Genomic DNA, 26,241 nt, shown 5'->3' on the forward strand with positions numbered 1-26,241 from the left:
CTGATGAACTTGGGTGTAGGGTGACATTTCTCTTTGAACATTTGCTGCACTCGAACTTAAACGCTCGTCGAGCTAATCTTATATATAAAAATCAATTTGTGTTTGTTTGTGTGTTCCTTTTAGATACAAAAACGACTGAACCGATTTTATTGAAATTATCACAGATGGTGCATAATGAACTCGTGGTGAAAATAGGGTAATACATTTTTTGATGTCTGAAGAGGCGGCGGACCTAAATTTCGGGTGCGGGGAATAGGGGGTCGACCCACCTCCATAACCACCGAATATATATATATATAAACCAACTACGATAATATGGGACTCAAATGAAAGGTATTTAAGAGAAGAAAACGTATCTGATATCCAATAGTGAGACCAAGTATTTGGGGGACCATCTCAATATCCAAGAAACCCCTAAATCGGACATATCTACCGATCATGGCAATATAGGGCTCAAATGAAAGGTATTTGAGAGTAGAGTACGAAACTGATACCCAAGTTTCTGGGGGTCCACCCTTTCCTCCTAACCACCCCTCAAACAGGACTTATTTACTGACCGTGGCAATATTGGGCTCAAATAAAATGTATTTGAGTGTTGAATACGAATCTGATATTCAAATGGGACCAATAATTTGGGGAGCCGCCCCTCCAATAAAACACCCCCAAAAGAGAACAAAAATACGATCGTAGTAATATGTGGGTCAAATGAAAGGTCTATGGGAGTAGAGCACGAATCTGATATGAATATTAGGGAAAAAGAATTCATGGGCCCATCCTACCCCCATAACATATTTGCTGACCATTGAAATTTGGGACTCAAGTAAAAGGTTTTTTAGAGTAGAACCGGAATCTTATATATATGTTAACATCAAAGATGTTTGCTGGGATGTCAGCCAAACAAAAAATTCTTTATATTGGATTTCGATACCAAAAAATTGCTGATTCTATTGATTAATTCATTGACCGCTGTCAGTCAACATTGTCCGCCTGCAACAACAAACAGTGAACCATCATGATTTGTAAGCAACAATATGAAATGGTAATGGTAATGAAATGTAAGCATTTCTACAGCTAACGCAAGGGTCAACAATCCGTATCCACCAGTACCGCAGATCAACAGCAAACACAGCAAAGCGGGTAACCTGACACCTCATGACGACAACAATAACAAAATCGTCAATCAGCAAGAAACCAACAGCAGCGCCAACAGCAGCACCAACCAACTTCAACCTAAGTTTAAGATTTTTGATTCAGTTCTGTAAAAGCACTCAAATTAATAAAAACAGAAATGTAGTAACTGTTAACTGGCGCCCAACAATCCATCAACGCACCCGGAGGCTGTGACCAAGGACCAAAAAAACACCCTAGAAGACCACAGAGGCTGTAGCTACAACTACCGGCTCAACACACGTCAACAAGTAAGCGGACGATTCTCCAAGTAGATTTAACGAAAGGACAACGAAATCGCCTCCATGGACGTATGGAAAATCTTTATAGGGATACATTTGTAAGTAGGCAGTGAACACAAAAAAAAATTTGTGAATCGTAGATTTAATAATTAAGAAGAATTTAAGTACAAAAGTGAAAAAAATGTGAAAACTCTGGTAGAGAAAAAAATTTTGGTGAATAATTAAAGAATTTAAAAATTGTAACTTCAGGAAATAGAAAAATCAATAGAATTAAGAAAAGTTGGAAAAAGTTAGATTTAATAATTAAGAAGAATTTAAGTACAAAAGTGAAAAAAAATGTGAAAACTCTGGTAGAGAAAAAATTTTGGTGAATAATTAAAGAATTTAAAAATTGTAACTTCAGGAAATAGAAAAATCAATAGAATTAAGAAAAGTTGGAAAAAGTTAGATTTAATAATTAAGAAGAATTTAAATACAAAAGTGAAAAAAAAATGTGAAAACTCTGGTAGAGAAAAAAATTTTGGTGAATAATTAAAGAATTTAAAAATTGTAACTTCAGGAAATAGAAAAATCAATAGAATTAAGAAAAGTTGGAAAAAGTTAGATTTAATAATTAAGAAGAATTTAAGTACAAAAGTGAAAAAAATGTGAAAACTCTGGTAGAGAAAAAATTTTGGTGAATAATTAAAGAATTTAAAAATTGTAACTTCAGGAAATAGAAAAATCAATAGAATTAAGAAAAGTTGGAAATGGATCGCCGGAAATCCAGATCACGACGATTTCGAGATAATAGAGCAAAAAATTAACAATGTTTTGTCAAGCAATAATAGGCAGGTTGTAATAAATAATCTGTCTCTAAAAAAAATAGATGAACTCACAGAAAATACCAACAAAATTATAAAAATTGTAAAAACCAATGAAAATTTTATAACCATGCTCAAAATGAAAATTGACCTTTTAAAGGAAGAAATTGTTAATGTAAATTATGCCATTCACTGGGCAAAGTCCGGCATAATAAATTCATTTGTATTGTCGAACACTGAAGTGAATATTGCAAAAGAGCTTTTCGAGAAAGATTCAATTCCCTTTGTAAACATAGAAGAAATATTCGAATTCTCTGAAGTAAAAATTGCATCAAATGAAAAATCACTTATTTATATTGTCAATGTACCGACTACGAATTTAGATTCCTGCAGTAAACTCTTGATTAAACCCACTAAGAGTGGGGATCTTATTAATAAAATTGATTATAATGAAATACTAGTTTGTAAAAATGAATCCTATGGGATCCTTAAACCATGTAAATCTTTCAATAATCTGACTGTTTGTAATTTAAATAATGTCAAAAGAATAGAAAAAGAAAATTGTTTGTTAAATCTTTTAAAAAGCGTAGAAGCAAACTGTACTTTATTGAGACATAGCACCACCCCTACAGTAGAGGAAGTCTTGCCTGGGATGATTCTACTAAATCAATTCGATGGTACCATTCTCATCAACGACGAGCAGTACAATCTTACGGGAACCTTCATAATCAAGTTTCAAAACGCTTCCATAACAATTGACAACGAGACATACAACTATTTCCAAACAACGTATGCCGAACCATTACCTGCAATCCTACAACCTAGATCTCCTGGATCAAAAATAGAAGAAGTAACCACTTTGGAATTTGTAAAAAGGATCCATCTAAACAATACAAAAGCGATAGAACTGTTGAACATTAAAAACAAATGGAGTGCGGCCGTGCATTTACTCACAATAGCTGCAGCTCTCATTCTGGTATTGTTCTTGATAAGAAGAAAGCAGCGCCCATTGATTGAAACCGTTAATCTAGCACCTCCCAATCAACTATCAGTTCCGACATCGAATTCAACAAACTTTCCAAGAGACGTACCAAGATTATCTCAGATACCTTACTTCTAACGGTATTACGATCGAGGACGCTCGTAACTAAGAGGGGAGGTGTTAACATCAAAGATGTTTGCTGGGATGTCAGCCAAACAAAAAATTCTTTATATTGGATTTCGATACCAAAAAATTGCTGATTCTATTGATTAATTCATTGACCGCTGTCAGTCAACATTGTCCGCCTGCAACAACAAACAGTGAACCATCATGATTTGTAAGCAACAATATGAAATGGTAATGGTAATGAAATGTAAGCATTTCTACAGCTAACGCAAGGGTCAACAATCCGTATCCACCAGTACCGCAGATCAACAGCAAACACAGCAAAGCGGGTAACCTGACACCTCATGACGACAACAATAACAAAATCGTCAATCAGCAAGAAACCAACAGCAGCGCCAACAGCAGCACCAACCAACTTCAACCTAAGTTTAAGATTTTTGATTCAGTTCTGTAAAAGCACTCAAATTAATAAAAACAGAAATGTAGTAACTGTTAACTTATATTTTCAGGGTCAAGTCACTGAGTGGTCGCCCCATCCCCCAAAAAAATCACAAACTGGACATGTTTGCCGACTATAGAAATATGAGGCTTAAATAAAAGATATTTGGGAGTAGATCACGAATCTGAAAACAACATTCGGGACCAACTGTCTAGGAGACGTCCCACCACCATAACAAGCTCTAAATAGGGCCTACCCTCAAACCAGACATATTTTCAGACTTTTGCAATAAGGGGCTTAAATGAAAGGTATTTGAGATTAGAAAACAAACTTGATATCTATTTTTTGGAGCACTTGGACGCTTCATCTCATAAACTCCCCTTAAACCAATGTCAATATGGGGTTTAAATAAATGAATTAAAGAGTAGAGCAGGTGTTGATATTTATTTCCGAGCTAAGTATCCGGGGGACCATCCCACCCCATCCCCCAAAACACCCCTAAATCGAACATACAAATAACTTGAATGACCCTAAGCCCTCGAGGCGAATTCATATACCAATAAAGATCATATGGGATTCAGATAAAGGCATTTATAGTGTTATACCGCTGGCATGATATTTCACCAAAAGGTCTTTAATTATCGAAAATAGATGTTCAAAGGATAATTTTGTTCCACAAATTATAAAAGAAAGTGCACCGGAGCAGGCCCGGTTCAGCTAGTTTATTATAAATATTTCGAGGTGGTACAAACGAAATGACGAAATTTGGGGAAATTTTCACTTTATATATTCTGCGCCAAGGAACGAAATTTTGAATTCCGTTTCTGGGGCAAAGGCCCCTCGATCCCCTACACTCAACCAAATTTGATATTCAAAACAGGAAAGGAAAGCAAACATTTATACATTTCCAGCATACATAGGGCGGCTGTATTAGCAAACATTTCGGTCAGCAAAATCAACAAACATAATCTGCTGAAAAAAAAATTATGTTCTTTTGTATGTTTGCCTGTTACTTGTTTTGATTAGTAAAGGCCTTTTTTAGTATATATATACTTGATTGTCATGACATTTTATGTCGATCTAGACATATCCGTCCATCCGTCTGTCGAAAGCACGCTAACTTTCGAAGAAGTTAAGCTAGGTGTAGGTCGGTTGGGATTGTAAATGGGCCATATCGATCCATGTTTTGATATAGCTGCCATCTTGATCTTGACTTCTTGAGCCACTAGAGGGCGCAATTCTTATCCGATTTGGCTGAAATTTTGCATAAGGTGTTTTGTTAAGACTTCCATCAACTGTGCTGAGTGCGGTTGAAATCGGTCCATAACCTGATATATCTGTCATATAAACCGATCTGATCCGATTAGGCTGAAATTTTCCATGAAGTGTTTTGGTATGACTTCCAACAACTGGGCTAAGCATATTTAAAATCGGTCTATAACCTGATATAGCTGGCATATAAACCGATCTTGTATCTTGACTTCTTGGGCCACTAGAAGGCGCAATTTTCATACGATTTGGCTGAAATTTTACATGAAGTGTTTTGGTATAACTTCCAAAAAACTGTGCTTAGTATGGTTCAAATAGGTACATAACCGACATAAACCGATCTGGAATCTTGACTCTTTAAGCCTCTAGAGGGCGCAATTCTTACCCAATTTGGCAGAAATTTCGTACAACGGCTTCTCCCATGACCTTCAAAATACGCGTTTAATATGGTCTGAATGGATCTATATCCTGATACAGCTCCCATATAAACCGATCTCTCGATTATGCTTCTTGAGCCCCTACATGGTGCAATTCTTATCCGAATGGACTGAAGTATTTCCAAAAGGAGGTCACAGCCATCACGAAAGGGGAAGATGGTCGGTGAGAATGGTAAGGAGCCGCCCTCTTACCCCAGAGGATAAGGATTCACAACAGAGATGAGGATGAGGATGAGATTAGGATTCCATCAGATCATCGGTCCCAAGTAGAGGATCTGGTTAACGAGCAGAACTCTGTAGAGGGTTCACCCATACAAATGATGAGCTGCGAGTATGAAGGGTACATCTTTACGTTGCGCTTTGCGTCGGCGGAATGTATTGATACCGTCAAACAGCTCGTCAGAGGTATCCACGCTCGCTGGGAGGGCGCAAAGCTCGACCTGCTGAGAAATATGGACAATCTCCAGCTCACAAAAGCGACGGTCTTCATCAAGCAATGACACAGTAAATTTGCGACGGAACGCATGTTAGGATTCTTCGGCAAGCAAAACCAAGCTTTGATCGCAGAGAAGTGGGAGGTCTTCCACAGGGAGAAGAAGTGTAAGGAACTCTCCTTGTGGTTGGCATTGATTAAATCTCTGTGACGAGTTTGGCTAATGGCTAAGACTAAAACGCAATAAAGCCTAACGAACAGGGACCCGACGGTGGAACCATTACCGACTTTATAAAGATTCGGAAGACTTGGATAGGCAAAGAACCTTATACGATGACATCAGGCAGCGCATAACAGGAAACTCAATTCAGTCTAAAGAACAGGGAGCAAACGATGAGAACATCACCTATTCCCAAGATGCCCATTTACTGGAGGACCAACGATTGAGGTAATCCAGATAAATCCCACCGGAGCGAGACTGCTCCAATGGAGAAAATCAGCAAGGGCAAGATTCATATTGCCGTAATTCAGGAGCCAGAACGACCCGGAACAATGTTTCTGGACTGAGCCATATCAACTACCAATTATTCTATGCTACCACTGATACTCGACCGAGGACCTTCGTTATTTGTCATAAAAATTTGAATTATATGTTTTCCCCAGAGTTGTCAACGTCGGATGCAACAGTGGTGAGACAGGGAGACGGTGAAGTATACCTGGCATCACTCTCACCACATTTCGTAGGGAAGTACCAACATTAATAAGCGGGGCCAAGACCTGGCTGAGTTCTTGAATACTAACGACCTAATAACACTTAATATTGGTAATACCGCTAGCTTTTAACGATATGTTCTTAAAATCTAATCGATGAGATTCAGAATTGGAGTGTCTATATGGAACACTCTTTCTCTGACCATGGTTACATTAGGTTTAGAATAGCACGGCCAGTGCCAAATCCGATAAGCTTCCGGAATAAGTTGAAAACCGGATAAACCATATTATAAGGAACAGGTGGATAAATTGAGTGTCCCATGACATAAATATAAGGGAGAAAGTGGCACAGGGAACGCCACAGTGGAAAATTCATCCCCACTCCTTGGTAAGTACTCTAATCTGCTGAGAGGCTTTTCCAGGTAGTGGTTCAAAGTGGTGTTCCCTGGGACGTCCAGGGGAACTCTGGTATAAGGACCTCGATAAGTACTTTAGACAGCGACGGGAACTTCTAGGTTAAAACTCGGGTGGAAAGTGAGGTTCCTCGACAGGGCGGTTGTTAAATTAAGGAGCAAAAACCACGATAAAGGACGGATAGGCGTTCTGTAGCAATTACGAATGTAGCATCCATCCCCCATTTCATTCCATTAACTGAAGACCTTAATACAAGGGCGGCTGTATAAGTTTCTGGCCAACGCCAGAAAACATTTGAGAGCTTTTGGGTAGTCATTCAGAGCTATAGATTGTTCTTTAAAATCTTCAGCGCTTATGAATAAGAAACGAATGAAGAGATTTTACGCAACATGTTCCTGGTTTCATGCACCAAAATAAACGCAAGAAGAGCTAGAATGGCACAAGAGTTCGAGTGTGCATTGCAGATATTTGGGATTTCGATAAACTTTACAAAAGCGAATTCACTCCTCTCAGTGAATAACGGAAGACATAAGAGAGGTGGAAGAGAAACTTAATGCCTGTTTCCTTAATCAGAGTTTTACCATTTCTGAAGGCTGTTTCCAATTCATCATAATTGCTCATCAATTCCTGCACATACGAGTCGATCCGTAGACCTCATAGTCCATGACAACATGCAGAACCCGATACAGCACCTGATGCTGGCAACTGATGAAATTGGGTGTAGGGTGACATTTCTCTTTGAACATTTGCTGCACTCGAACTTAGACGCTCGTCTTTTTATCGGTATTCGCGCTTTTTTGTGTCGGCAAAAATCATCACAATTGATACACACATTTTGAACTGATAAAAAACATTCTTTGGTCCTTCTGCGATTGTTTGAACTTTCCCATCTTTTAATTTGGGGGCAGTCAACTTAATTTCTTTGGATTCATTCTTGAGGACCACGGCCTGATATACAATACAACGCTCTCCAGGTGTTTGCCATCAAAGTGCATTCTCCAATTTTCCAAATAAAGCGTTTTTACAGAGTACTCCTTCGTCCGAGCAGCTTCCTTGTATATAGCCTGGTGGATTCCAAACTGACATGGAGTTGGGATGCCAATGCCCTCAGTGAAAGGCTGGTGGCAGACCGTTGGTGCTCTGTGGGACGACAGCTTTGAGCTTATAACAAGGCGTTTTGCAACACCTGTTGGGTTATGCTTCCTTTTTCTCGTCTATGTTGCATTGTAATCCTCTCACGGACTTTCTGTACTGTTGTCGAATGAATTCGTACTACTTTCGGAACAATCAAGTATCGCCGAGTTGGTAAGTTAAAAACAGTCGCTTCCATTTCCCTGTTTCGCTTGGATGGGTGGATGTTTCAAGTTTCTATCGGCACCAGCATGTTTGCCGCTGGAAATTTGTGGAATCCCTCATCTTCTTTGCACATCCATTTGCCTTTTATCTTGCTTGAGTCAAAGAATTCCTTCAATAAATCAAAGTTTTGTTTTTTCTGCAACGCTCGTTGTCTTTCAGAAGTTTTGTTAGTTTTGCACAAATGGCTTGATCAGACATATGCGGGAAGTTCAATGTTTTGCTCCATAGGGACTTACGCTCTATAGCAATTAGATCGACCCTCTCTCTTCGTTCTTTGGTAGTGGACTTAGAAAATAAAGCATCAAATGACGTGCTTTTTCAGGGGCATGCGACTCCGTTAACTGAATGGAGTATTCATCCATCTTCTTGATGGTGCTTGAAACTGGGCTAGGTCCTTTGTCCAGGTTTTCTTGTTCTTTTCCGTGTTAAAAGAGCTCGTTTTTTGAATAGCATTGTTGTATTGTACTTAAAAACTTGAATGTAAAATGCCTTGCCGCTATTGAGGTCTGCCTAAACCTGTTGGATGACACATTTCCTTAATATTCTACTTCCTATGGAGACGAACACAACTACAGCCCTTTTAGAGACATGTTTTTTATTTTGATTGATTTGACATTCTTTTACATGTTTGGTTATTATCGATTTTCGCCTTAAAGCCTAGTACTGACTTCTATTGTGCGGAAAATGTTGTTAAACCTCAATTAAATTTTGTGAAATCTCACAAAGTTTACAACAGTGTTGCTAATTTGTTTAATTGTAATTTAACTTTTTTATTTGGCGTGTAAAGATTTGTTTTGGTAGAAAACAGTTGTATGTTGACATCATTGTTATCATGTGACTGTTAACCAAGCTAAAAACAAATTTTTCTACAAACTGGTAGTTTTAAGTACGGAGCCATCCGTGTAAAAGTCTATGCTACTTTTATTACCAGGGATATTGTAGTTCCAATAGATTCTATCAGGGATAGTACTTTTTAACAATAAGCGGATCAGGCAGTGTGTAATCCATAATGCCTGGAGAATCGGGATTTGTATCAAGAATAACACTGTGTCCGTAGGCGCCGCATGACCAAAAGGATAGCCCCCTTAGTCTCACAGCAGTGGTCGCAACAATTTGTCTAGCCACGATGTCCCTAGGTATTGAAGCGCGCATTCAACAAACCATATAACATTATTGGTCTGACAACTGCAGTATATACCCAGTGCATGATACGCGGTTTAAACCCCCACCTTCAGCCAAATGTTAGTGTATAGGGCAAGAGTTGACTTTCTTGCCTTTTCCAAAATGTTGGATTTAAAGTTAAATTTCCTGTCTAGCCAAACACTCAGGTATTTTGTGCTTTCAGTAAATGGAACATTCTTTCCTTTTAGGAGACAGAAGCCACTGTAAGTAACTTGTGCCTCCTGCTAGAAGACCTACTTCTATCTTGTACGGATTTACGCCTATACCACTTTCGATAGCCGATTTCGCTCTCGCTCTTAGAGCTTCCGGAAGTATATCTCTAAGAGTACTGGGAAACTTCCCTTAACCGCAATTGTCACGTCATAAGCATACGCTACCACTTTTGCACCTTTTTCTTTCACAGACAATAATATAATGTTAATGGGTGTATTCCAAAGTTGAGGAGACAGTACACCTGCCTGAGGAGTTCCTCTGCTGACCCATGTTTTTAGATCAACTGATCCCTAGCCTACCGTAATGCATCTTTTAGTAAGCAAGTTATTAATAAGCGTGGTCCGTAGATTGTTAAATGCCTCGATGTCAATGCATACCGCCAGGTGCGTACGTTTTGGCATCGAAGGGTTCTTCTATTTTATGCACAACCTCGTGCAGGGCAGTCTCCACCGAACTTTCCTTGACATAGGCATGCTGTTTGTATTTGAGCAGTTAACTGGATGTCCTACTCTTTATCATGATGTCCACAATGCATTCCATGGTCTTTAGTAGAAAGGCCTGTAGACCTTTGGCGTGACATAACTTGCCGTACCGGGCTTGGATCTCGGATTATATAAGTCCCAGACACGTTGTGAGTAAGTAAGTTATTAATACCACTTTTAGAGCTATTTTTCCAGAGATAATAATATATTGTTAATGGCTATATTCCAAAGTAGAGGAGTCAGCAGTGTTCCTCTGCTGACCCATGTTTTTAGATCCACAGATCCCAAGCCTACGGTAATGCATCCTTTAGTAAGTAAGTTATTAATAAACGTGGTCCGCAGATGGTTAAATGCCCCCTCGATGTCAATGTGTCAATGCATACCGCCAGGTGTGTACGTTTTGGCATCGAAGGATTCTTCTATTTTATACACAACCTCGTGCAGGGCAGTCTCCACCGACCTTCCCTTGACATAGGCATGCTGTTTGTATTTGAGCAGTTCGCTGAATGTCCTACTCTTTATCATGATATCCACAATGCATTCCATGGTTTTGAGTAGAAAGGACGTAAGGCTTATAGGCCGGTAGACCTTTGGTGTCGCATAACTTGCCGTACCGGGCTTGCATCTCGGATTATATAAGTCCCAGACACGTTGTGAGTAAGTAAGTTATTAATAAACTTTCTTACGATAGTGTTGGTATTGTGGTGGTTCTGATATAAGGGCGACATGTAATGCTCCAAGAGCAGCACTGATTGCGATACTTGATCTGAGATCTTTGCACTTGTACGTGGAGGGCGTTGCGTTGAGTACAGTCTTCTGACCGAGAGAGTCAAGAACTTGCGATCTCCGGATTTTGGGCATTCGTTTGATCTGCGAATGCAATCAGACGAATCAGCTGGTGATTGTCTGTTTGGTGCGTTTGGATTGGACGTAGAACCTTAAACATCCAGAAAAGTTTGTAGTTTCATTGTATCTACAAATCTCTCCACTTGACCATTGGAACTTAAGTGGTATCGTACTGTCCTGATGTGTTCAATACCTCTCTGAGAATACCAATTTTCAAACTGCATTGAACAAAATTGAGTTCCGCTGTCAGATACAATATGCAAAGTATTAACAAAAAGTGCACAGAAATTCGTGAGCAATTGTAATGTTGCAGCTATTGTTATTGCAGAAGCATCCAGCATTTCAGGGTATTTGGAATATGCGTCTACTATGTAGATTCCGTTGTTTAGTCCAGCGTAATCGATGTGGATGCTCTCATCTCAAACACTCGAGAGGTGACAGGCCAAGAACAGAGATTCGTCTTAACGGGACTTTTTGCTGCGCGTTGGCAAATACCGCGTCTTTTGCTCTGATCCTCGATGTCTTATCAATGTTGGGCCAATATACAGCAATGACTTTGCTCCGTTCTGCTGTGATATGACCTCGATGAAGTTGTTTTAGCACTCGTCTGCGATATTCATCTGGTATGATAACACGCGAGTTAAACATAAGGCATTTATTGATATCAAAAATTGATTCCCTACGATTGTAGTACAGGAGTATTGAGATCTTGAATTGCTCGAATTTTCTCGGGACCAGGGCGAACGCCGTCCTTGTCGATTACCTGACCAAGGAATGTGATGCGAATTGAGGGCGGAACCCAAAATCTCAAATTTGCTGTAATAATAAATTCAAATTATTTTTGTGTTCTGTCCAAGATCTACTTGCCAAAACAATGTCATCTATTGTATATAGGTTTTAGCCCCCTCGATGCCCGCGCACATCTGGTCCATAATTCGCTGGAAAGCTCGAGAAGCTGACTTTATTCCGGATGTGTGTCGGTTAAACCTGTATAAACCTTTGTGAGTTTTGATTGTAATTAAATCCTTGCTACCATCGTCCACTTCTACCTGCAGATAGGCGTCGGAGAGATACATGTGGCTAAATATGACGCAATCATGGCAGTCAGCTAGAATTTCCTCAGGAGTGGATAGAGGATACTGGTTCAGCTCAATCGAATTGTTTAGGCCAGAAAAATAATCCGCACAAATTCGAATTTTACCATTTCTTCTACTAACCATGATCGGTGCAGCATACTTCGAAGAATTTACTGGAGTAATGATGCCAGCTTTTTCGAGTTTGTCCAGCTATGTTTCAATTTCCGTCCTCACGGGGTAAGAAACTGGACGGTTAGCCACAAATATTTCTTTGGAGTCTGGAAGTAGTTGTACGTGAACTTTGGTCTTGGTACAAAGACCAAGTGTGGTGTTGTCAAAGACGCTTCTGATTTGCCAACACCAAGCAGAAATTGCTTTGTCCCAAACATGAAAACGTTCTATTCAATCAATTCGCATTATATTCAATTCGTCGATCTCCGTTATGTAGCACCAGAGAGTCAAAGTGGAACCGCCTAATGTGACGTCATATTCACATTTGTCAATTAGACTTATGCTGTTGCTGTTTACGTTGGTAGCGGTGGCATCCGTTTTGTTGTTGTAGCAGTTTATTGTGTTCTATCTTTCGTCTGCTTAATTCTGTTGAGTGTCAAGACCCGGGAACTCTGCGATTAAGATGAGGTGCCTCCACAGAGATCTGGGTCTGAGTCGAGTGGGTCTGGCCGGGCAGTTAAATAGGTGACGTGTCATCTTGCACGTCAGTATCAATCCTTGCTCTATAGGAGTTGAGGCGGCTGCATCTGCCGGAACGTAATTGAGCCAGAACTACTCTGGATTGCCGGGGGAGGTCAATTTCTTCAGGTGCAATGGGAGGCGGTCGTTCTCCAAGGACTACGTTCACCCGGTAGCCATTTACCGCATCTGCTGCCGCGTCTGCATAAATGTTGTTTAGACCTGCTTGATCTAGAGGTTCTCTCTTGTAGCGCTGAACCTCACGCTCTAGATCATGTAGATCTACCTTAAGGCTTCTGGGCGGTAGATATCTACCCACAAGATGATGATTTGGATGGTCTCTGGGATAACAGCCCAAAAGGTATTGCTTAGACAGCATGTAGTTATGTCTTCGCACTGGTAGGATCTTTGTCTCCTGATGGAGGTGGTCCACATGAGAACTGAGGAGACAGCCCGTCGCAGTTCGGAGGGCGGCATTCTGACAGATCTGAATTATTATTCCACTGCGTGTCACAAAGTTGACGAGACCACACTGGCGCTGCATAACTTACCACAGACTGGCCAATTGGTTTGTACGTGGTCAATAAGGTCTCTTTGTCTGCACCTTGTTTCTACTTTTGTCTTTATTGCAAATTACTGTGGCATGTGGGGTGAATGTGTAAGAGCAGTCAAATGTGACGCAAAGTATTTTGAGACACTTGATGGTCGGAATCATTTCTCCAACGACCATAACAGTCAGCTCAGAATTCATCTCACGCGTATTTGTAGTGAACAATGTGGCTGAAGATTTGGTGGCAGATATCTTCAGATTTCTTGCAGCGAAATATGAGGCAAGCTCGTTGAGGTAGACGTTCAACCTATCGCAGATGTCATCAATGGGTGGGGGGCCTGATGTCATGATCGTACAATCGTCCGCATATGAAACGATCTCTGTGCCGTCTGGTGGGGTTGGAATGGAGGATAGGTAGAGGTTAAACAGTGCCGAAGATATCACACCACCTTGGGGAACTTCCTGTTTCACTCTACGGTGCTTCAACTTCTTATCCCTAAATTCCACAAATGACTGGCGACCACACAGATAATTCGCGACCCATCGTTTCAGGCCTTGCTGGAGGGACGTGTTGGCGATGTCCTCAAATAATTTTGGCATGGCTGACCTTGTCGAATGGCTTCGATAGGTCCAAGCCACGGCAAATGTGTGCGGTGATGGCATGCAAAGCTGTTGTTGTGCTGTGCAGTCTTTGAAATCCATATTGATGCTCGACAAATGGAAATTCTCCTACGAGGCTCGGGAGGAGTAAAGCCTCAAGCGTCTTTACCACTGGTGAGAGAAGGGAGATCGGTCTGTACGACTCCCCCAAACTCGGGTCTTTTCCAGGCCTCAGTAGCGGGATCACTCTGCCCATTTTCCAGACATCGGTAACTATAAGAGTGTTCTGGTTGAGGACAGTGGTAAGGTTATCAACTCCAGGTGAATCCAGATTCTTCAACATCAATGTGGAGATTCCGTCGGGGCCCAACGCCTTAGATGATTTGGCGCCACGGGTGACATTCGTAACTTCGCCCACGGTAAATTGTGATGGCTGTTCATCGGCCCGGAGACCACGAATACGGCAAATGTCTCTTCTCCTTGCCCTGTCTCTCCCGGGATGCACAATAAATTGACGGTTGAACAACCTGGCGCATCTCTTCGGATCAGTCACGGTAATTTCGCAAAAGTGACTGAGGTCCTGTCATCCCGTCTACCGGAGTTCGAGAGTGACTTAACAGTAGACCACAGTTTGCCTACACCGGTGCCTGCTCCAAGTGTTCCAGCCACAAATTCCTCTTATGTTCGTTGACTACCCTGTTTATTTCCAGATTCAGGTCGCTGACTCTGGGGTTAGCGAATCCCATCACGCTCGTCTGCGAGTACCACTACTTGCGCCGGGAAATTGGGCCGCACTTGGAGAACTGCTATTCGACCGGCTGGTATAAAGCGAGTGGCTGCCACGTTAATGATGTCTCGGAATTTCCTCTCGGCCACTAGCACATCAGAGAGGGGTGGCAGTTTACTGAAGCGGCGAATGGTATACTCTCAGAAGCCAGCCCAATCGGCCTTCTTATGATTGATAAACGTCCGGCGCTCAGAGGTTATGAAGTCGGGTGGTCGGTCGATGGTGAGAATTATCGGGAGGTGGTCTGACCCCAAAGAGATGACGGCTTGCCAGGATACGGAGATCAGGGGATGCAAAGGAGATGTCTGGCGAGCTGCTGCACCTCCTCGTAATCCTAGTGGGGGCATCCTCATTCACCGTTCAAAACGTGGAGCTTTCAATCTGCTCTGCCAAAGCTATGCCACGCTCGTCGTTACCTAGGGGAGAATGCCATGATGTGTGATGCGCATTAAAGTCCCCTAGAAGCAGACAATTATGGCCAGATAACAACCCACTTATGTCAGGGTTGTAAGCCTGGCCATTAACGGGGACACAGCTACCAACCGGCGGTATGTACACGTTGTATAGCTCTATCTCGGCAGTGTCGGATCTGACTGCTATCCCCAAGCATTCCATGTAGGGGTCACTAGCGCCATGCGCAGGCGAGATAGGTCTATATTGCACGGAATGGTGTATCACGAAGGCCAGTCCCCCACCTCCATTCCTTAAGCGATCCTTACGTAGCACATTGTTTCCGTGACAACTGTGCAAGCTGCAGGTGTTGGTCAGCTTTGTCTCCTGGATCGCTGCGACCAATCCATCGATCTCATCGATCTTGCCACGAAGCCCGTTGCAGTTTAACTGCAAAAACGATACACTTCCCGACACTGGCCTGGCAATATTTGGGCTGGGATACTGCCGTCGCGTAAATTGCCGTACGGGAGAGGTCGGGAGGTCACATAGTCCGACGGCGACGACGAGGAAGCAGAAGGCGACAACGACGACGCTTGTGACCCACTGTTGGCTATGTTCGCACAGCACCTTGCGACATATCCAGTATGACTATACTCCCGTAGTGAAGTCAGGCCAGAGCAAGATCGGAAATGTACCCACTCCATGCACCGGTTCTTTTCAATCCCGGCACGGACCAGAAGCGTGCTGAGAAGGTACTCCGGGATGCGCCTCTCCCATGACGAAAAAAAGACGAACACGTACACTGAGGCGGCAGCCCTTGCCGATGAGGTTTCCATCAGGTCAATCCGGTGCGTACAAACGGCTGCCATGGGATTGATCCGTTTTGTAAATCTTTTGTAAATTAATCTGTAATTCAACATATGACTGTCACGCTGATGTATTTTCCAAGTTCCTGGGATTGCGTTCTCTTTGATGAAAAATAGCTTTGTTGTTAAATTTGGTCTTCTCAGAGTTTGGCGTAGCTTTCGATGGATTTCCTCGTTTGGCGCTGGCAAAATCATTGTCTTTGTGGCCTGTCTGTTGACATTTGGAACATTTGTGGTTTAGACAAATTTGTATTGACAGCACAAACGCTCTTAGTCTAATGTTCAATAAGTGTGATGTCCATTTTTAAATCCAAAATTATCTACGATTCACCAACGAGCGAGTCAAGTGTTGTTGAATCCTTGGCTTCACCCAGCAGCTTCAACAAGCGTAAACGGATGTCATTATCCCTGCTGGATTTTAGACACAAGGAGTATATCAAGCATTTGAATTGGATGAAGAGTTCGTATTGTAAATTCACTCTGCATGCGTATTCTTTACAGTCTTCGCCGTTGGATTTTCTCAGTATGGACTTTACCGAAGAGATTATTGAGTTTCTTCAAGGTGTCTTTTAAGGGCATGTCCACTGGATTCTTTGGCAGCACGTAATTCCTGACATTTGGACATTTTTCTCCACAAATGGGCAACTTTATCATGGCCCCCCCAAAAAGCATACTTCCTTCTCGACACCATGTACATCGCGGCTATACCATTGAATTGAACAAAAGACTACTATTTAGCTAAAACAAAACAATTCACAAATCAATATTTCACAAGGCAATAGAAAAACTTAAACGTAGTGGAAACGTGGCGGTCTGCCTGAGGCACGCGTAGGTAAGTAGACCGTAGGAGAAAAATATGTACATGTATCCTTGTCGTTGACGTTGATGCCAGATAAGAATTTATGTGGGACTGCCCCTAATAATTACGAAAGTCGAACCGCCCCACACAACCTCACGTAACCTTTACAAAGCAAATTGAAGCCGCTACATATATATAGATCAAAGTCGATGACGCCAAAGGCGGTTAGGTCACAGCCTTTTTGATAGTGATCCGCTTCTTACATCGTTTATAGCTCATTGAAACCGATTGACTTTAAAAACGCCAAATTTTTCGTTGTTGCACACATGCATAAGGATCTGATCGAGATATGCAGAAGGGCCGAAAGGGTCTTGCATATGGCATCTGACTGGGTTAGACCCAGAGGTCTCAATGTGAACCCAGAGAAGACTGAAATATGCCTGTTCACGAGGAAGACGAAGGTGGGCCAATTTACCGCACCACGTTTCCTCAATAAGACGATGTCGATATCTGACAAGGAAGAAACTGAATTCTATGTGTGCAGATGTTGGGCACTATGTAGACGGGCCGTAGGCTCGAAATGAGGCCTGAATTCGAGGATAGTCCACTGGTTCTACAGGAGCGTGATTAGACCAATACTTACTTACGTAATTAGTCAGTATTTTGGTGGACTACTATGGAGAAAAAGTGCAACATTAGGACCATACAACAAATTCAGAGAACATATTTTCTTGGCGTAGGCGGAGTGATGAGGACCACGCCCATTAAGGCACTGGAGACTATTCTAGATATCCGACCCATTGACATACAGATTAAGTGTGAGGCAGCCACTGCGCCTATGAGACTTAAGGCGATGGTAGAATGGATTGAGGATAGGAGCAGCTCATACCATCGCGATATAATCGAGGCGACGATAGGAAACCTGGAAGGAGGGGAAAAGGTTTCCGATGGGATATCTAAGATTAACCTTGAAGCCGAGTGCGAGGCACTGCTGCCATCGGCACAGTCTTGGATTGACAGAATTCCAGTATTGCCATCTGGAAGATCATGTTATACAGATGGATCAAAGCTACAGGACAAAGTGAGCCTGGGGGTCTACATTGAGAACCCAGTGACTGACATCTGTTTTAGTCTGCCTGACCATATACGGTCCTGCAGGCGGAGGGAGATCCGGGCGATCACGGAATTCGAGTGTGAACATCTTTGCAAATTGCAAATTTTACCCATGAACATTCCGCTAAAGAACAGGGGCAAATTTCTCACATATCAATGAGTGCAGTCAAGTTAAAGCTCAATGGTAAGCGGCCTCCTTTTTATAGCATAACACCTCCTTGGAGAGAAGTTTTACATGCCATAGTACCTCACAAATGTTGCCAGCATTAGTACCTCACAAATGTTGCCAACATTAGTAGGGAAAACCACCGCTGAAAATTTCAGCGTTCAGGCGTTCAGCTTCATTGACATGCTAACCTCTGCGCTACGGTGGCCTCCGTACTGTCTTTACCGACAGTAAAATTGCCATAAGGGCAATAACAACCAAGACGGTAAGGTCACAAACAGTCTTGCAGTGTAAGGAGATTAACGCTTTCTCTGAGAATGGAAAAATCCGCATCGTTTGGGTGGCGGACCATAACGGAGTAAGGGGAAATTAAAGGGCAGACGATTTGGCGGTGAAGGCCAAAGGACTGCCTTCAATAAACTTGGTTAACCCGAAGCCTTTTGGGTCGAACCAGTCCGAGTTAAGGGAGTGGGCGACGAATGCGCTTGCAACATTGTGCAACAGCGAAACGGTAGGTAGGACGCCGAAAATCCTATGGGGGGATCCAGATCATAAGAAGACTAGGCTATAACTGAAAGGAAGTAAATATCATAACGGGACACATAGGACTGCGAACTCACTTATTCAAAATCAGTGCGGCAAGTGATGGCATGTGTAGGGCATGCGGGGAAGATGATGAGACGTTGAATCATTTCCTTTGTCATTGTCCAGCTTTTGCGTCTAACAGATACCGGCACTTAGGTGGAGACATAATACCAGATATGAACCAACTTAGAGGAGTGGTATTGAAAACCATTAAGGATTTTGTAAGTAGCACGGAAATTCTAACTTAAAATTTTCTTTTTAGAGGTTACTTTATAGTTTTTGGAGCGCACAACAAGCCAATTACTGGCTTAGGAGTATGGCGATAGTGGCATGGGGCGAATTAATATCTGCACCCTAACCTAACACTTGCAAAAAAAACATTTTACTTTCCCAAACAATGCCGCCCTAAAAATAAGTCCCCATGATGCTTAAAAATCTTCGTCTAATGTTTTTGTTTTTTTTTTTGGTTGTTGGTTTTTTTTTATTATTTAATGTATTTGTTGTTTTGTTTTTGTTTTCTCTTTAATTTATGTCTTTTATTTTAGAACATAAGACATGTTTTATCTATTTGAGACACTATAAATTATACGAATAGAAAAAGAAGAAAAAAAAACGAAATCAATTAATTATATTTTGTTTTAACACTCAAAGCACTGCTGGATTTTCTTTTACGTTTAACTTTTCAAATTCTCAACATTTGAGCAAAATTTTCCTTTATCTAGGTGAGGCAATTCAAAAGAAAAGATAAACAAGCAAAAGAGAACTGAAAATAGTGTAGAGGATATCGAAAAAAAAAAATTATAAAAAAATAAAGAAAATGATGGTAGAGAAAGAGGCGAGAGGACGACGAGGAGGAGGAGGAGTGCATAAAAACAAACTAAAGGGTCAATTTTTTGTTTTAGATATTATGGGAGGGGAGCAGGATATTTTCATCTTTGTTGCAAAGAATTACATGATAATTATGTTTTGATTTTGTGTTTTTGTTTTGTTTTGTTTTACTTTTGTTTTTGCTTTTTGCTTTTTAATGTGTAATTTTCACAATTTTGTTTGTTTAGTGTTAAGCTTTAAAACAGGCAACAATAATTTTTTTCACATTACAAAGCAATGTTACATTAGCGCGACAATGTGTTTTTGCTTTTTTTTTCATTTTTCTTGTGGGACAAATGACAATTTGAAAGAATTCGACGACAATATCGATGACGACGCGCTATCCTATGACCCGATGACGTCGTTTTTCCTATTGTGTTGTTGAATACTTCCTCTTTTGTTGATGTGGCTAGGAGTGGTGTAGGAGGGTTTTAATGAAAATCTAATTTACGAACACACATGACTCTCCGAACGATCCTTCTCCTCTACTGGGCCGGATGCTGCGGCATAATTAACTGAAACTGTTGACCTTGAGGAGGATGCTGCGTCGTCGCCGTTGGATAGTAGGGACTGTGCATGAGTTGTGTGGGATGTAAGGCAAGGGGACACACAACATGGTATTGTTGTGTCTGTGGGGCAAATGTGGGCTGAGGACCCCCGCCAGCGGGGGATGGCTGTGGTTGCGGATGGAACGTTTGATGCGGCTGGCCTGGCGAAGGTGTTGTTGATGGAGGAGTCTGTGTTAAGAATTGCAATGGCTGTGAATCAAACATTCGGACCTGCAAAATAAGGGAAACAACAAATCGGTTAATGTCAACTGCGTATGCTTTGTTCGAAACACCATACCATTGGTGGCGCATAAGGCTGTGATTGGAAATGTGGTGCATGCGGCGTTTGGGGGTATGGTATGAACTGTGCCGGCAAAGGTCCTGACGCCAACAATGGCTGTCCTGTAGCCGCAGTTGCGTGCATCTGTGAAGGCGTCATTGGCGCTGAAAAAAGGGAATTATAATATTTTTTTATAAAAAAAGGTTTTCATAGATAGATTTATGAATAAATTATGAACCAAACAGCTGATGTTTCCCAACAAAGCAATCCCATGGCAGCCGGTTGTACATACCGGATTGACCCGATGGAGTCCTTCATCGGCAAGGGCTGCCGCCTCAGTGTACAACCCACTGCTACAACGACAACCAATAAAGCATTAGGTGTGATTTGATTAGTAATGCTTTGCTGCTTGGCAAACACATTTCGTTGCATAAAACAATCTTATTCAGATCACTGGGCTGTGTACGATGATGTGCTGCTACTTAATTTCCGACAGGACTGCCCTGGGTTGGAACTGTGAGCTCCGATTTGTGTGGTGTTCGTCGTCATCAAGAACCTCCGCTAAGAGCTATCGTGCGCGTCCACAAGTTGCAGATAGTAGGATGCTGAATTTTAGTCGCGGACAATCAGAGATATGGAGTGGAGAGTCTCAGTGAGAAGCCGGCCAGCACCTGAACTGAGTGCCTATGATATTTGATATGACAAGGCCAGTTATTGGAGCCATTAAATAACCTATGGCCATAACGCTCCTGCAGCGATCTGGTCCTATGGACCAGAACGAGTTTGCTTACCTACGGGGCTTGGCGAGAATCGCTACATCCACATATGAGAATGTGGTTACAACAATGAAAACCAAACTTTCAAGAGCTCACCGAAACTTCATGGAGGCATTGATACAGTACTGGCTATAGTAGCAATGACCAAAATGGCAAATTTTTATACCCAACACCATAGGATGGGGTATACTAATCTAGTCATTCCGTTTGTAACACCTCGTAATATTGATCTTGGATTCCATAAAGTATATATATTCTGGGTCGTCAACAAGGTCCTCAAATCTTTGGCCGGCAGCACTTGGGGAATGAACAAGGAAGCCCTATTGACAACCTATTTATAAGGCGATTGGCCGACCTGTGTTGAACTACGCTACTAAGGTGTAACCGTGGAAGTGAACGAGCTGAAATCAGATGACAAACATTGACCACAAACACGAGGCGACCAAGATCCTTAATGTTAAGAATCATTGTGAAGTTCGGACTAAACAATATCTCACAAGATGCCACCACAGGAATCACCTCAACTTCCAAATCAGATAAGAATAAGGACAAGTAAAAGAGTGCTAAGCTCGGCCCGGCAGAATCTTGGGAACCCACCATCATGGAGTCTGCTAAAAATGTATACAAACTAAATTTAGTTGAAGGGCTAAATTTCATTCTACATACCAAAGTTCTGTCAAACCAGCAAAAATTAAAGCTTCTAGGAACCGAATAAGTATGATCGACAGACGGGTTTACATAGGAGCTATATCAGGTTACAGACTGATTTGGACCGTATTTGGCACAGTTGTCGGAAGTCGTAACAGAACACTGCCTGCACAATTTCAGCCAAATCGGACAAAAATTGCGGCTTGTAGGGACTCAAGAAGTCAAAACGGGAGATCGGTTTATATGGAAGCTATATCAGGTTATGGACCGATTCGGATCGTACTTGGCACATTTGTTGAAAGTCATAACGGAACACCACATGCGAAATTTAAGCCAAATCGAATAAAAATTGCAGCTTGTAAGGCCTCAAGAAGTCAAATCGGGAGATCGATTTATATGGGAGCTATATCAGGTTATAGGCCAATTTAGACCGTACTTGGCAAATTTTTTGAAAGTCATAACAGAAGAGTAGATACAAAATTTCAGCCAGATCGGACAAAAATTGCGGCTTCCAGGAGCTCAAGAAGTCAAATCGGAGGAACGGTTTATATAGGAGCTATATCTAAATATGAACCGATATGACCCATTTGCAATTCTCAACCACCTACATCGACCTTATATTCATTTGCAATCCCCACATGAATATTAAGTATCTGTGCAAAATTTCAAGCGGCTAGCTTGACGCTTTCGGCCTCCATCGTGATTTCGACATACGGACGGACGGACATTGCGGCTTACAGGTGCTCAAGAAGTCAAATCGGGAGATCGGTTTATATGGGAGCTATATCAGGTTCTTCACCGATTTGGAGCGTACTTGGCGCAATTATTGGAAGTCATAACAGAACAGTACATACAAAATTTCAGCCAAATCGGACTAAAATTGCAGCTTCCAGGGGCTCAAGAAGTCAAATCGGCAGATCGGTTTATATGGGAGCTATATCAGGTTATAGACCGATTTGGACCGTATTTGACACAGTTGTTGGAAGTCGTAACAGAACTCCGCATGCACAATTTCAGCCAAATCGGCTTCCAGGGGCTCAAGAAGTCAAATCGGGAGTTCGGTTTATATGGAAGCTACATCTAAATCTGAACCGATATGGCCCATTTGCAATGCCCAACGACCTACATCCATATAAAGTATATGTGCAAAAGTATATGCGGCTAGGTTTACACGTTCGACCTCTATCGTGATTTCGACAGACGGACGGACGGACATGGCTAGACCGACTCAGACCGTCGAGATCAAGAATATATATGGTTTATGGGGCTTTAGACGAATATTTCGAGGTGTTACAAACGGAATGACTAGACTAGTATACCCCCATCCTATGTTGGTGGGTATAAAAATATAACGTATTTAAGAAAATAACTCGTCTAGCATTCGCTGTTCCATCCACAACCGCCTCCGACATCCACCAGGACTTACTTCAATTGGCTATTAGAATTGGTTTCCAAGCGCCTCAATCTTCTGCGCTCCTACTCCAATCTCTGACACCAAGTTTCGAGAGTTTTTTTTTTGTTTCCATTGGAGTTTCGGTCGTACCGTTTATGTGTACCACAATGCATGCCTTCAAAAGACTTCTTCGCTGGAGCTTCTTCATTCATTCTGACAACATGACCTAGCCAACACAACCATTGTATTTTCATACGTTTTACTATGTGGGTGGGCCAAACGGCCAAAGGTAGTCTATAACTTTTTACCTGTTGATCTTAGCGGTTCAAAACGTTTTAAACATTTGTGGAGGAGGACATAAGCTTTCTGGAAAGTTTACCACTTTTGACTTCTCCTAAATTCTGAATGCCATAACTTTTTACCTACTCATCCAATTTGCATTATTTAGGACTCTGGAGAAAGAGCATGACGAGGTAAAAAAAACTTGCATTATGTACCATGCCGTAGTGTACCATTAACGAGGTATGAAATTTGGCCTTTTTTCAGTGTTTTTATTTTTAATTTAATTTTTAATCCATTTACATCAATCCCAATATTGGGAAAGAGGTCCGCAGACTATTTAATAGAGCACGTCGCAAAAATACACATACATTGGTATGTGTATTACACACGGCTCAAGGAATACAATAAAATTTCCAGAGATGCAAAACGTACCTCCTGGAAGCTTTTCTGCGAAAAGGTCGATAGCGTTAATGACGCCGCAAAGATAAAATTTTCTCTCAGACCCATGTACAAACTGGAACGTTAGTAGACGACATTAGAGTGAGAGGGGAGACAACGGAGGACATGTTGAAGCTTTTGATGAAAACCCATTTTCCACAGGATACGACGGGACTCACGGGGGCACCGGAATCTTGGAATAATAGTGTCGATCGAAGGCTTATCATTACAGAATTTATGGTGAAGGAGTCCTTGAGGAGCTTCAAACCATATAAGCCACCCAGACCTGATGGAATATTTCCGGCGTTACGGCAGAAGGAGGCAGCTATCTGGCGCCCCAACTGGCCAAAATTTTCACAACGTGCCTGAAACTTGCATATACTCCGAAAGCCTGTCAGAAGCAAGGGTGGTATTTATACCCAAGCCGGGCAAGGCAAGTTATTCGTCATCAAAGGCCTACAGACCTATAAGCTTACGTCCTTTCTACTCAAAGCCATGGGGCGTATTGTGGCTATGCAGACGAAGTTAAATACTTCTTGGGGGTAAGCATCCGAACCAGCTATGCAGAAGGGCCGAAAGGGTATTGCAGATGGCACAAGACTGGGCTAGACCTAGGGGTCTCAATGTTTACCCAGAGAAGACTGAATTCTGCCTGATCATGAGGAAGACGAAGGTGGCCAAATTTGACGCACCACGTTTCCTCAATAGAACAATTTTGATATCTGACAAGGCCAAATACTAAGGAGTGATCTCGGATAGCAATTGGAAGTGTCACATTCAGGAGCGTACTTAGAACGTTTAAAGATGTTGGGTTCAATGTAGACGGGTCGTAGGCTGAAAAAGGGGCCTGAAACCGAGGATAGTCCACAGGCACCAATACTTACTTACACTTCAGTAGTTTGGTGAACTACGATGGAGAAAAAGTGCAACGTAAGAATAATACAACAGGTTCTTGGCACAGGCAGAGGGATGAGGACCACGCCCACTAGGGCACTGGAGACTTCTAGACATCCGACCCATAGACATACAGATAAAGAGCGAGGCAGCCACTGCGGCTATGAGGCGGTATAAGCGAGGCAACGATAGGAAACCTGGAAGGAATGGAAGAGTTTTCCGATCGGATACCTTAGACGACACTTGAGGTCAAGTGCGAGGGACTGCTGCCAGAGGCACAGTCTTGGATTGACGGAACCCATCTGGAAGATCATGTTAACACGGAGGGATAAAAGCTGGAGGACAGAGTGGGCCTAGGCGTTTACATTGAAACCCCAGGCACAGAGATCTGTTTTAGACTGCCTGACCATAATACGGTCCTGCAGGCAGAGATCCGGGCGACAACGGCATACGTGAGTTGAGGAATACGCGAGTACGCCCAGTATGAACATATTTACAGACAGTAAATAGGCCACAAGGGCAATAACAACCAGGACGGTAAAATCACAAACTGTCTTGGAATGTAAGGAGATTTACTCCTTGTCTGAGGATGGCACGATTCGCATCGTTTGGGTGCTGACCCCTAGCGGAGTAACTTTGAATGAGAAAGCAAAAAGCAAATTTGGCAGTGAATCCCAGAGAAACGGTCGGTAGAACGGCGAAATCCTATGGGTAGATCCAGGTCGAGAGAAGATGAGACTATTACTGAAATAAGTAAGAAGGAGGTCAGTAAGACTTTCGGTATCATAACGCGACACATAGGACTACGAGCTCACTTATGTAAAATCGGTGCAGCAAGTGGTAGCATGTGTAGGGCATGCATTTAGGTGGGAACACAATACCAGGCGTGAAGTTGGTTCATGCGTGGGGGCGTGGCATGGAAAAAAATTAAGGGTTATGCAACTAGCACAAAATTCCTAACCTAGATTTCCCAGAAGACAAATGCCCTTCCACCACCAAGACAAAATTACATGTTGTAACAGCTATCCAATTTAACATATTTTGGATAGGCTTCATGGCACAGGCTTAATCCAAGCAATAGGTTAAGCGAGGCTACAGTAGCGCAAGTAGTGACCAGCTACCGTTCTTGGCAAACCAGAGTAATTCTAACTCAATAACGTCTCCACAAATACAAAATTGCAAATTTTGCACATTAAAATTCCACTAGGCAACGTGGGCAAACTTCTCACATATCAATGAGTGCAGTCCGACGTGATAGGCCCCATACATAACAAAATGGCAAGGATCCTAGAATAATTTCAATTTTCAATATTCTATCTGAAATAGTGCAGATCTTACATCTTTAGGCAAGTCGCTTAGGAACATAAATAGAAATAGAAGCAGCACTC

At 42.1% G+C, this 26,241-nt stretch overlaps 1 protein-coding gene across 1 annotated transcript in view; it reads right to left on the reverse strand.

Moving 5' to 3' along the window:
• Positions 1–19,686: 19,686 nt before the first annotated feature.
• Positions 19,687–26,241, reverse strand: part of LOC106091064 (ataxin-2 homolog) — a 36,009-nt gene continuing 29,454 nt past the window's right edge. Inside the window, exons 5-6 of the mRNA XM_013257474.2 lie at positions 20,441–20,586; positions 19,687–20,373 (exon numbers count right to left, since the gene is read on the reverse strand). Of these exons, the coding sequence (XP_013112928.2) occupies positions 20,080–20,373; positions 20,441–20,586 (440 nt within the window). The 3' untranslated portion in view covers positions 19,687–20,079. The remainder of the gene's footprint in view (positions 20,374–20,440; positions 20,587–26,241) is intronic.

Source organism: Stomoxys calcitrans, chromosome 2 (assembly GCF_963082655.1).
Source record: "Stomoxys calcitrans chromosome 2, idStoCalc2.1, whole genome shotgun sequence".
Classification (NCBI taxonomy): domain Eukaryota; kingdom Metazoa; phylum Arthropoda; class Insecta; order Diptera; family Muscidae; genus Stomoxys; species Stomoxys calcitrans.